Raw genomic sequence first — 12264 nt, 5'->3', positions numbered from 1 at the left:
TTAATAATCATACATTGGTCTATCAATGTTTAATAATAAACATGGTCTTCTATAATCATACATTGTCTTGTATGATAAGATCGTTCACATTTGTAATAATAATTTTAGAAGTTATGTTTATGGTGTTTTTTAATTCTTTAATAACATAAAAATCTTTATACTACGATTTTTGAACAAGATTTCTATTTTCAATTTCAATTTGGCCTACAAAATTATTACTTTTGATAAATTAACAAGAAAAATAAATTTTAGAAAGGTTTTTTCAATATAACTGTCAACTGTCTAGGCATCTTTGGAGATGGGTGTGTTTGGAACTCATTTGTTTTGGCGTTGAACGTGCTCATACGTTCGTTCAACTCAAAGCAACAAAGAGACATGCTTAACTGTTGTGGTGCATCGAAATTTGTGATATCTCTAAACCAAGCATACACAGACTTAAAGCCAGGCGAGTATTGGATTGTCTTAGAACATAATTTAGTTGAACCTGCCCAATATCCAAACTTCTAGGAAAAAGTTCTTCCAAAGAAGAACAAAAAAGTTTGAAAATACTAGTAGTATATTTTTTATACATTCTTTTGAATACGTTATTTATTACAATTTTTTCATAAGTCTTATTTCTTATTTAACGAGTCTCACTCATGATTTTATAATTTTTAACCAATGTGTCAAAGAGTGTAATATCAGTCCTCCTCTTTTAGAATAAAAAAAATAAGGATTGTTTATAAAAGGGTAGTGTGAATAGTAATTCTCTTGTCGGGCTTTAACAAGTAGGAGGTGAACTGGACTTAGTTTTCAAAAGCCCATTCTTTGTCGATGACAGTAATTAGTTAATAATGCTGATGTGTAGTATGCAGTATAAGTGTGTAAGAGTGAAGAACCCCATTGTTAAATTTTGATAATGGCAAATGGTAACGCGCAGCAGTCAGGTGGCTATTGAAAAGTGTTTGCCTGCTGTGTTTGTTCGAAGCTCGGTTTGCAGATTCGACCACTCAAACCCTAACGCTTCCAACTTGGAAGGCCTTCGTTCCAGAAGGTAATTTGTTATTAGAATTATTATTTTACGATAATTCACTTATTTACCAATTAGGTTCCCGTTGAGTTATGCATCGTAGCAACACCCATCCCCAATGATTCTACGTCGTTAATTAATTTTTGCAGATATTTAGCAAACACAAGTTGTTCTAAATTACATTGTTGGAGCTTATTAGGGTTACGATGGATTTTGATGAGTATGAGTATTTAGAGAACGCAGTTGAAAACCCTCAAGCTAAGCACAGGGCTAATGGTGGGGACAAAAGTGTGAAATCTGAAGAGAGAGGGCGGAATGGGAGTTCAAAGCATAAGGGTGATGATGATGATGATGTTGATCTCCATCCCAAGCATTCAAAACCTGGAGACGATTCTCATGATCGCGAGAGGCTCAGAGAAAAAAGAGGCTCATCCCGTCATGGTTCAAAGTCCCGAGATGGAGACAAGGACAGAAGCTCTGGGGGCATTAGGGATAGGAAGAGGGATAGGGACAGAGATCATGAGAACAAGGATAGGAAGAGAGACCATGGGGACAAGGATGTGAAGAGAGATAGGGAGAGAGACAGAGACCACGGTCGTGACCAAGAAAGGGACAGAAGGGACCGTGGGAGTGAGGCTGAGCGGCAACAGCGAAGCAGAAGTAGGTCTGATAGGCATCGAACTGATCTGGATGACAAAGACAGAGAGACAAGTCGTGACAGGGAGTATAGAGATATAGAGAGAAGCCGGGATAAGGATTACAAAGACAGAGGAAGGGTGAGGGAATCAAGGGAACGGGATAGACAAGACAGGTATTCTTTTATATTCAAGTTTTATTCATTTTAGCTGCTGCGCCAAATTATACAAAAGTAATAATTTTGCTGGTGAAGTTATTTAGCTACCCTAGATTTTTGTTTCTTATTGACTTTCTTCATCCATCGTGAACATGGATTATCTATATAATGATTTCTTTTCTGCTTTATCTCATCTAAAGAACCAACCTTCTACCTCAATATTCTTAAATTCCTGCAGTGTGATATATACATATGTAGTATTGCCCTTTAGCAGAGCATTGGATATGAAACAGATGCAGAAAGGCTATTTACTTGAAAGGAACTTATTAAATGACTAAAATTCCTTTGGCTTTCAGCATAAAGTCCTCTATTATAGATAGCTCTGCTCCTGAGAAACTACTTTTAGATTCTTCATCTTTGTCAAAATGTGTATAAGAGTATACTTACTCGATGTGTATGTTTTTTTTTGAGAGCCGACTTAGTTGTCTTAGGTTCTTGAGTTTCATATACTTAGTTGTGTTGATGTGTATGTTTCTTTTTTTAGAGAGCCAACTTAGTTGTCTTAGGTTCTTGAGTTTCATATAGTTAGTTGTGTTGTTTAACAGCGTTATAGCTTCTGAATATTGAATGTTAGATTCTGGGAACTCGCCGTCAATATCAAATGATCTTTCTGCCAATTGGGGCAGGCACTGGAACCTCAGGTCATGGGTTTCAAAAGTTTCTCCCTACTGGAATGTATTTGAAAGCATGCATTGCAGCCATGCATTGATTGAATGGCTGTTGTCGCAGTGGTGATGCCATGCTATTTATAATCCTCCCATCTTCAACTTTGTTGCTTAATTGCATTTATTCTGTTGCAGAAATGCTGGTGATGGAGTAATGGGATTATGCTTAAGAGAAGCAATTCATCTTCTGATGCCTGTGGGCAAAAACAATGTTCATTTGGCTGCATGTTGGTCACAGTTTCTGTTACTGCATGTAATAGATTGGTGTCAGTTGCGATTAATTTTATTAGATTTTAGAAAGTTCTCCAATTCATGGCCTTTCAATTTTCCCTTATCAATTAGTTCATGGGTTTTTTGAGTGAATGAAGTCCAGTAAAAAAATTGGTCTAGTTTAAGCAACAGATGAAGCCCCTAAAACCAGTTTAAAATCCACTATCAGATGAAGTCCATCATTGTCTTTTGTTTATGTCCAGACCTGGGTGCTCCATTGCAACATTAGTTTTTTGTTCATATCATTGGTAACGTGATCTGATCAATGTGATTAAAGCCTTTAATTTTGATATTGTTGGATTCTAGTGATTTACCAATTGCATGGATAGGATTTTTTTTTGTGTGTGTGTGTGTGTGTGTGTGTATTGTGCTGTCCTGTTTCTGTTGATTCTTCCTTCAATGTAATCACATCACTAGTGATGTCTTGCATAAAACTAGTTTTATGTATTAAAAAGGTTTCATTCTTTTTATGCTTATGGTTCTCTTACTCAGTATATATAAGCTTTTAACAGGTTTCAACTTAATGCAATTAGGTCCCTCACTCTCTCGTACTGCCATCAATCCAAGTTGGTGATGCTGTTTCAATATAAGATTTTGTTTAATTTATAGAAGGTACAAAATCTTGTGTTAATAGCAATTGGGTGGCATTCATTCCCTTTAATTACCATTTCCGTCAATCCACGGGTTTGATTCTTTGTAAGTTAAAGAAGCAAAGTCATGAATTCAAACCTATGTTACCTGGTGATTTCATGTTAACTCAATTCAGTTCCCTGCAGGCCTATGTCAGGTGGATTTGGGCTTTATACATGTAAAGACAATTTGCTGCCATGTTGCGAATTTAAGGAACATGAAAATTTTGTGTTGGGAAAATATGGTTTATGCAGAATGTTATTGTTATTTTCAAATCTGAACTGCTATAAAGAGGTTGCATGTATAACAACAACTTGGGTTATAATTGTTTTTTTGTTATGTTGTAGACGGCATAAAGAGAAAAAGGAAGAAGCAACAGAACCTGAGGCTGATCCTGAAAGAGATCAAAGGACTGTGTTTGCTTATCAGGTATTCCAAATACATCTTGAATGCCATCACATGATCTGTTTGTTTAATATTCATTAACTGCTGGATCTAATCTTCAAAACATTTTTACAGATTTCTCTGAAAGCAGATGAAAGAGATGTATATGAGTTCTTCTCAAGGGCTGGCAAGGTCATAATATTCCATTCACTTTCTTTGCTAACATAAAAAATTCTGAATTGCTTTCATCTGTTATTGTAGCTGGCTTTTCGTTTTGACTTTTTGAATGCAATAGATCCTTGTCTCCCATAAAGAATAAGAGAATTAGAGATTGTTAGATGAAATAGAAATGTGAGAGGCATGTAATGCATTTCTCTGATTTATCAGTAATCAGACAAAGCATCAGAAGGAAATCCATTCTTGTTAGTAACAATGTAACATGACTTAAGTTTAATTCCTTGATAGTGTAATGAATATTACACATCAGTAAATTCAATGGTATTGTTTAGAAAACTTGAACTGTAACACTGCATGTGAAATATTATAGTTATACTAGACTTAAATGATGTTGCAGCTTCTTGCTTACTGATAGTGTATATAGTTTTTACATTGCTAACTGGACTAAATTTAAAATTTCATTTTCTGTTTTCCCCCCTTTTTTATTTTGCTTCCTAAAAAGCAGTTCTTCTTCAACCTTTGTTTTCTTGACATCTCTAGTTTACTAATTTTAGGTGCGAGATGTTCGCTTGATTATGGATCGCAATTCAAGACGTTCCAAGGGTGTTGGGTAAGCATCACATAACTGTGTTTGGTTGACTTAGTTTCTGCTCTTAATTATGTATGAAAAAAGTAGCATGAAAAAGGCTGTTGGGAGAAGAGTTAGCTGCTATATAAATAAATATGATTATATTTTGAAACTTAGTACTTAATGTTTGATTCATATGAGTTTTTACAACTTCAGTTCCCTGTAACTTGATTGATATTAATTCTGTGAAATAACTTGAGGTTGAACTAATATATAAACTGATATTTTGTGAAGAAAATGTAAAATTAAAATGTGTAAGCATTACACACACATGTTTGTCAAGCGAGCGTGATAGAATTTAACCTTGACCATTCAATCTTAGATGGATCATGGATGGTGTAAATTAAGTCCTGTCATGTTCTTACCTAATGTTCTCCCACATATGTATGTATACATGCTTGCATGTATGTATGAAAGTATATCTGTGATAGAACTAGTTGAGAATCTAAAGGAAAGAATGATTTTTTATTGATGAACCCAAAATCCCAATTGTTGTGCCACTATGGTAGCAGCCTTTGGCTAGGGTTAAAGCATACAAAATGAATGATTTCCCCAGATATTTGAGAGATCAAGACTCTCCTTCTAAGAGTCTAATCCTTTCTCAAATGATATGATTTCTCTCAATCTCCCCCATTTATTTATAGGCAATATGCTTTCTGTCTTCTACTATCTCAGCGCCCGCCAGCCCAACTAACCTAACCTGACTAATTCCCTCACTAACAGATACCTAACTAACTACCGATAGGTATCTTTCAATCTGCCACTCTCCATTATGATAATGGTCCTTGATATTTTCCTTTTTATGATGCATATTTAATTATATATTATATGGAGACCAGGGTGGGTAGTTACATGGTAATGTGACCACTGACCAGGTCACTAGTTACAATCACTTGGTCAATAGTTGTATTCAAAAACAATAACTACAAAGATATTTTAAGGTAGATGGTGTAAGCCCCATCTTTATTGGCTTTGTATGACTATGTACTGCATTCTTTTTTTCAGGTATATTGAGTTTTATGATGTCATGTCTGTCCCCATGGCAATAGCACTTTCGGGCCAACCTCTTCTTGGTCAACCAGTGATGGTGAAGCCATCAGAAGCAGAAAAGAATTTGGTTCAGTCCACAACATCTGTTGCTAATGGACTCACTGGACTTATAGGCCCTTATTCTGGGGGAGCAAGAAAGCTGTATGTTGGCAATCTGCATGTCAGTATTACTGAAGCTGATATTCGTAGGGTGAGAACTTCTCATTTCTTTTGTCCTTGAACAATTTATTGATACATTTTGTGATGGATTCTCTAGAACTGGTTGACTGAAAGGGAACCTCACTCCTCATCATATAATGGAATGCTAGACCAGAATGAGATTGGTCCCTGGACTGGGAACTTATCCACTCCTTTTCTTTTTTTCTTTGCTTCTTTTCCTTGTGTTACATTTCTTTCTGATTACTTGAAAGTCAATATTTTCTTTCCTTTGCAATTTGATACCAGTATTTTTTATTTCCAACATTGTTTCCAATTGATTGTATTATTCTTTTTTACTCCTTTGTTAAACTGGTTAGGTGTTTGAAGCATTTGGTCAGGTTGAGCTAGTCCAGCTGCCTCTTGATGAAAGTGGGCACTGCAAAGGTTTTGGCTTTGTGCAGGTGAATTTTATAACTATAGCTGTATTGAGTTTTTGTAATTTTTTTCTCCAGTTATATGTATTGGTTACTATAGCTGTATATTGAGCAATTGCTCATTCTATGTGGAAACTTACCTTGATTTTAAACCAAGGGAGAACTTCTATTTGGATCCAATGGAGTAATGAATGAAGTTGCTAGTGGGTTCTGATGCTATTCTACTACATGGCCTTATCATAATGCTTTTTGCAAGTTGCAGTTGTTTCCAGCTATGTACTTAATTAAATTGTTTACTGTAGTTTGCACGCCTTGAAGATGCAAGAAATGCTCAGAGCTTGAATGGTCAATTAGAGATTGGTGGTAGGACAATCAAGGTACTGTTGATTTGTTCATAAATCTGAGTTTGGTTATCCTTCTTTTACTAAAACTTGGCTATATATTTTGCTAAAGTTTGAGGTTCTATTAAATTTTATAAAATGTGAATTGTTGAAGTAGTCAGTTTATGGATTATTTTAATTTGTATCTTGATCTTGTGATATATCTAACTGGATGCATAAATTGTGTGTAATAAACTAGTCAATTAGTCATGCATTCCAAGTCTTGCTGTTAGGTTGCTGGACTGGTGGACTCTATCAGTTGTCAAATGGAGTCTTGAATGAATCCTTGTACCTTTTAATATACTAACCAGACCAGCTTGTTGGAAATAATTTTATTCACCAGTTAGTGAATCTTGTAGATGATTTTATTTTATTTTTAGGGGGTTTTAATTTCTCTGGTTTTATCTATCTATGTTACCTAAGTAAGGGAAGGATATTTTGTTATTTGTACTAGAATAGTGTTAAAACTGAAATCATAAGATCAAGTAATGTAGTACTATTTACTACAGATCTGCTACTGGTATCATTGTGACATCAGTAACATTAGTTTGCGAATAGAGAACTGTATGAAACTCTGGAAAACTAAAAAAGGAAAAGATAACACAAGCATTTGAGAAGAGTAGATTCTCCTTCCTTTTCTATTTGCATCTTTCTCTATTACTGTTCCCGTCCTTCCCTTCTTATCCCCCTCCTAACTGAACATTCACACATGAAGAAGTGGTTATTCCTCTTTCCAGAGTGTTAGCATGACTCATGTGGATCTCTGATTCTCTATAACCTCCTTTCTTCCAAAACAGATTTTCAGATAACTACTATGATGATCTTTGGGTTTGTATATCCACATGTGCTTTTCATTTGAGCTTGACTTTAAGTTGTATTTTTATGAGGATTAGCTACCAAGTGAATATTCTGGTAATGATCTTATGCATAGATGATCTAAATTGGGTGACCTTATTGCCTCTAGTTTTTGTTTTATGAATTAGGTATCAGCTGTTACTGATCAATCTGGAATGCAAGAAGTTGGAGGAAATACTGGTGATTTTGATGATGATGAAGGAGGTGGCTTGGTAAGTGATCTATTTCTGAAGAAAACTGGTTATGGCCTCTTTAAAATTTTACTAAATTATACATATTTCCCTGATGTTTAGAAAGCCTATATGGAACTCCACTGATGCATTGCAAGTTATAATGGCCACAATTCATAGCAGAATAATTATTCCATTAGTGTGGTTATACTGTAATTGAACTTGGGCACTCTATGTTGGAGTTATCTATTCTTTATTTCATATATATATTAGCAGCTGAATGAGTTTTGCTGAGAATTATTACTCATTCATGTGATCAACTAATGCTAGTTAATTACTTTACATGTTTTGGACAACCTGAGAGGTTGGCTGTTTAAGTTCTGAATATTAGAAAATTGGATTATATTGGTATTAGTCATTACTAGATGTGAATTTAGACTCTGCTTTCTTCAGCAAATTATATTGGTATTGTGCTATTTTATACGTGTGAAAAAGTCTACTCTCCCCATTTCTTTCTACTAAAACAAAATTACAATGATCTTAATAGTTGTTATTCAATAAACCATGATCAATTTGATTTATTAGCAGCTTCACCGAATATTTGTTTCTGTTTGAAAATTGGTATTAACTAGTACTTTTTGTAATATAATTTAACTTGTGCTGGTTTTAATACAAACCACTGCTTTAGCTGACCTTTCTGAAATTTTCAGTCCTTGAATGCATGTTCTCGAGCAATTCTCATGCAGAAGTTGGATCGTAGTGGTACTGCATCAAGGTTGGTCCCCTGCCATTTTTTGGCTTTTCACATGTCAAGATCAATGATCATAATCTCACTTCTCGTGTATTTGTTGACAGCATGGTTGGTTCCATCGGTAATTCTGGTGTCAACAACACAGGTCTTAATCTACCTGCAACAGGAAACATACTCGCAGCTGCGCCTGTGGGTGGATTGGCAGGTGGAGGTCTCCAAATTCCCACGGCTACAATTCCTTCTATTGATCCAATCGGTGTTCCAAGTGAATGCTTAATGTTAAAGAATATGTTTGATCCCAAAGATGAGGTGACTAAATAGCATGTTTATTTGGTTGTATTTTTCCTACTTTTCTTTTGTCTAATGATATTACCGGCATGATGTGCTGCAGACTGAACCAGATTTTGATTTGGATATTAAAGAAGATGTTGAAGCCGAATGCTCTAAGTTTGGGGCCTTAAAACACATATATGTTGATAAGTGAGTAAACTAGTAATCCTTATTTGTTCCTCTTTTACTTCTGAGACTATAAGTTTGTGGTCTTTTAATTTATTGATTATTTCTATGATAATCAGGAAGAGTGCTGGTTTTGTCTATTTACGATTTGAAGATACCCAATCTGCAATAAGTGCACAGCAGGCCTTGCACGGAAGATGGTTTGCTGGGAAGATGATCACTGCAAGCTTCATGGTACTTTTATTATTAGCTTTGTTTCCCTTTATTTTTATTGTTTCCATATCCACAAAATTGATGAACACCTTTCCCTAACCATAAATCTATTAAATCTTAAATGCTGTATATGCTGGCAGGTGCCTCAGTCATACGAGGATAAATTCCCAGACAGCAGATAAATTCACGGTTGTTGTGTGATGAGGAGTCTCGTGGCAGAAATAATCATCCTTAGAATTATATAACGGCTTCCTTTGAAAAAGATTTAGCTATGCACATTTGTCTTGGATAAGTTAAAGGTGCTTATGTGTAAAAGCTGCAGTTACTACTTGAATAATTTTTTCGGGGATTTTGGTTTGATATAAGCGTCCTATTACTGTTGTGGCTTGGCAGTTTTATTGATTGGAACAAGGGTTGTGATGCTAGAAACATCGATGTAATTCAACTTTGGCGGATAGCAATCACAAAGTTTTGATGTATGATGGGACCATCTTTCTTTGTGAGTCGATCGATAGAGTTGGTTAATAAGTTCGGTTGAATAGTATTATTAAAATATTTCACTAACAAAAAATGAGTGAATGCATCTAAAAACAACATACCACTATATACATCAAACTGTTCTCAGTGTATTTTAGTTAATTTAGCAGTATGAGTAGTTCAGATTTTATGAATAAAAATAATTTTCAACTTAGAAAATTAAAGGTAATTAATTTGAATATGTATTTAATTGTTATTCAAGAAATTAACAAAGAATTATGAAATTGTCAAACGTTTTAAACAGCATAAAGTCGCATCATATTTTTTTTTAAGAAAATAGAGTTTTATATCTATGTACATAAATATTGAAGATGGTGAAAGTTATAATAATTTGTGTTATTGATTATATTATCAGGTACGGTAGAAGACACCACTTGTTACTTCGAGTCACTTGTTGATGTCTCAATCTATTACAAATTCAATAAGCTACAAGCTGATGAAAATGTTTTTAAAAAAAATAGTAGTTGACAAGTTAGTTAAATGCTGAAAATTGAACATCCTCTGAACATGATCACATCTTACGTAACTAAGTACCTAATCTGGTTACTCAATATTAATATTTAATATTCCTCCAATTTTAAAAAAAGAGAGAGAATACTATAAGGTAGTGCCTGGAATGGAGATCGCTAACGCATAGTAATAATGGAAACAGAAGAGATATTGTGATTGTGGCAGCTGGAATTGCTGGCCTTACAGCATCCTTTGGACTTCACAGGTACCTTAATTTTCCCTCGAAGTACTTATCCATACGATCATCATTAATTAATTAATGTAATTTAACTAAGTTATTATTTGATAATTAAGCTGTCAGGTTGGGTATCCGAAGTTTGGTGTTAGAATCTTCAGATACTTTGAGGATCGCTAGGTTTGCTTTATCAAAATGGGAAAATGCTTGGAAGGCATTGGATGCTGTTGGTGTTGGACACATTCTCCGCCAGGAACATGCCCAGCTCATGGGTATGCACTATGCAGCTACGTGTTTTTAACTTTCTCTTTTTAATATTATTCTGTGAAATTTTACACTAGTCTTGTTAATAGCTAGAAAAAAGTCAATTCACATTATTTAGGATGTTTTTGGCTTAATGAAACTAAACTAGTGAAATTGGAGTTCAGGGTTGTCACTACTTCATTGATTACAGGGCAACAAACATCAGCTATGCGTTTCAAAGAATCAGGAAATCAGCAGTAAGTACACTCTGATAAAATTCACTCTAATTATGCAATAATTAGTTTGTGTGCATTTTTCAATTTGAGTCTAAAACTAACTTGTCAGATTAAATTCTTTGGGGGGGATAATTATTCAGTTTATTTAGTCTGTAGATAATTATTGCTATGTTGGTTGTTTTTGTGTGATGCAGAACAGACCGTGAAATTCGTTGTGTTAAAAGAAATTTACTGTTGGAAGTCCTAGCCAATGAGCTTCCAAGTGGCACCATCAGATACTTGTCAAAGGTTGTTGCTATTGAGGAATCTGGCTTCTATAAGATACTCCATCTTGCTGATGGGACAGCCATAAAAACCAAAGTAAACAATATGTGTGACATGAAAAATACGCTAAGATCTTAAATACCATATAAGAAGCAAACAACTTCTACTATGAGTCCAAGTAGGTAAACTTGAAATTGGTACATTGATGTTTGCAATTGAAAAAGGTATTGATTGGGTGTGATGGAGTGAACTCCATAGCGGCTGGGCTTCAAAAATATCTCTTTTACAGGGAGATATGCAATCAGGGGCTGTGCAGAGTTCAAGAACGATCACGGGTTTGAGCCCAGCTTCATGCAGTTCTTTGGCAAAGGTATCTGAGCTGATGCTATTCCTGCACACCCACCAACAAGGTGAATTTTAAAAAATAGATTTAATTATTCATTTGTTTCATATAATTTTATCATTTGTATTTTTTAGTCTTTATAGTTTTAAAATGGTTTTTTTAGTCTTTATCGCTTATATTTTAATTCTCTTTTAATTCTTATAGTTTCACAATATTTTTTTTTAGTTCCTATAACTTACATTTTAATTTTTATAGTTTGAAGGTGATATTTTTAATCCCAGTATTTTATATTTTAATTTTCTTTTAGTCTATATTATCAAAATATAAGTATTATTATTAATTAGTATTAACTATAAAAATATTAACAAGTAATTTATAACTAATTTATTACAAGATAATTTATAATAAAAAAGTAGTTGATAATTTATAACTAATTTATAGTTAATTATATATATATATATATATATATATATATATATATATATTTGTAGTAAGGATTAAAAGATAATTAAAATATAAATTATAGAGGCTAAAAAAATCACTTTCAAATTATAAAAACTAAAATAAAATTAAAATATAAATTATAAAGATAAAAAAAATTACTTTTAAACTATAGAGATTAAAAAAGAATTAAAATGTAAACGATAAAGATAAAAAAATTATTTTCAAACTATAAGAACTAAAAGGTACAAATTGTGAAACTATAAGCACTAAATAAATAATTAACCTAAAAAAATATAAGTTGTTCACTCTGGAAACTTCAATTGCAAAAAAAAAAAAAACAGCATTCATTCACTATGGCTATTGTCTTATGACATTAACAATATGCTTACCTTTGTCATTTTTACCATTCCACTTTTCTTGTCTTGTCTTGCAGACAAAGAGCTAGAAGA

General features: G+C 33.7%; 2 protein-coding genes across 7 annotated transcripts; both read left to right on the top strand.

The window, feature by feature from the left end:
• The first annotated feature begins 864 nt into the window (after positions 1 to 864).
• Positions 865 to 9542, top strand: LOC100789839 (RNA-binding protein 39). 6 transcript variants are annotated; one of them, XM_003536671.5, is made up of 14 exons: positions 865 to 1033; positions 1159 to 1820; positions 3775 to 3856; positions 3947 to 4003; positions 4543 to 4598; positions 5622 to 5856; positions 6182 to 6265; positions 6541 to 6615; positions 7602 to 7685; positions 8354 to 8418; positions 8499 to 8703; positions 8786 to 8874; positions 8970 to 9084; positions 9204 to 9542. In XM_003536671.5, the coding sequence occupies exons 2-14, from the start codon at positions 1216 to 1218 to the stop codon at positions 9243 to 9245; spliced, it is 1794 nt and encodes a 597-aa protein (XP_003536719.1). In that variant the 5' UTR covers positions 865 to 1033; positions 1159 to 1215; the 3' UTR covers positions 9246 to 9542. The 6 variants fall into 6 exon arrangements, with proteins under 6 accessions (XP_003536719.1, XP_040861944.1, XP_040861943.1 ...); XM_041006010.1 differs by lacking the exon at positions 865 to 1033 and adding an exon at positions 3331 to 3409 and having other exon boundaries at positions 1683 to 1820; XM_041006009.1 differs by lacking the exon at positions 865 to 1033 and adding an exon at positions 3331 to 3409 and having other exon boundaries at positions 1683 to 1820; positions 3574 to 3856.
• Positions 9543 to 9911: 369 nt separating this feature from the next.
• On the top strand, positions 9912 to 11166 carry LOC106794871 (monooxygenase 2). Its single transcript, XM_014762784.1, has 5 exons — positions 9912 to 9955; positions 10253 to 10315; positions 10412 to 10557; positions 10740 to 10785; positions 10959 to 11166. The coding sequence occupies exons 1-5, from the start codon at positions 9912 to 9914 to the stop codon at positions 11164 to 11166; spliced, it is 507 nt and encodes a 168-aa protein (XP_014618270.1).
• The last annotated feature ends 1098 nt before the right edge of the window (positions 11167 to 12264 follow it).

Source organism: Glycine max, chromosome 10, assembly GCF_000004515.6.
Source record: "Glycine max cultivar Williams 82 chromosome 10, Glycine_max_v4.0, whole genome shotgun sequence".
NCBI lineage: Eukaryota > Viridiplantae > Streptophyta > Magnoliopsida > Fabales > Fabaceae > Glycine > Glycine max.
The sequence above is the reverse complement of the archived record's forward strand: the minus strand, read 5'-3'. Positions and strand labels throughout refer to the sequence as shown.

What these genes read in the sequence shown, in the direction of transcription:
- LOC100789839 (XM_003536671.5), top strand. Translation starts at nt 1,216, where the DNA reads ATGGATTTTGATGAGTATGAGTATTTAGAGAACGCAGTTGAAAACCCT. An exon ending in CTGAAGCTGATATTCGTAGG is followed by an intron (nt 5,857 to 6,181) that starts GTGAGAACTTCT and finishes TAAACTGGTTAG; the next exon opens with GTGTTTGAAGCATTTGGTCA. An exon ending in ATGATGAAGGAGGTGGCTTG is followed by an intron (nt 7,686 to 8,353) that starts GTAAGTGATCTA and finishes TGAAATTTTCAG; the next exon opens with TCCTTGAATGCATGTTCTCG.
- LOC106794871 (XM_014762784.1), top strand. Translation starts at nt 9,912, where the DNA reads ATGGTGAAAGTTATAATAATTTGTGTTATTGATTATATTATCAG. An exon ending in GCATCCTTTGGACTTCACAG is followed by an intron (nt 10,316 to 10,411) that starts GTACCTTAATTT and finishes TTAAGCTGTCAG; the next exon opens with GTTGGGTATCCGAAGTTTGG. An exon ending in GGAACATGCCCAGCTCATGG is followed by an intron (nt 10,558 to 10,739) that starts GTATGCACTATG and finishes CATTGATTACAG; the next exon opens with GGCAACAAACATCAGCTATG.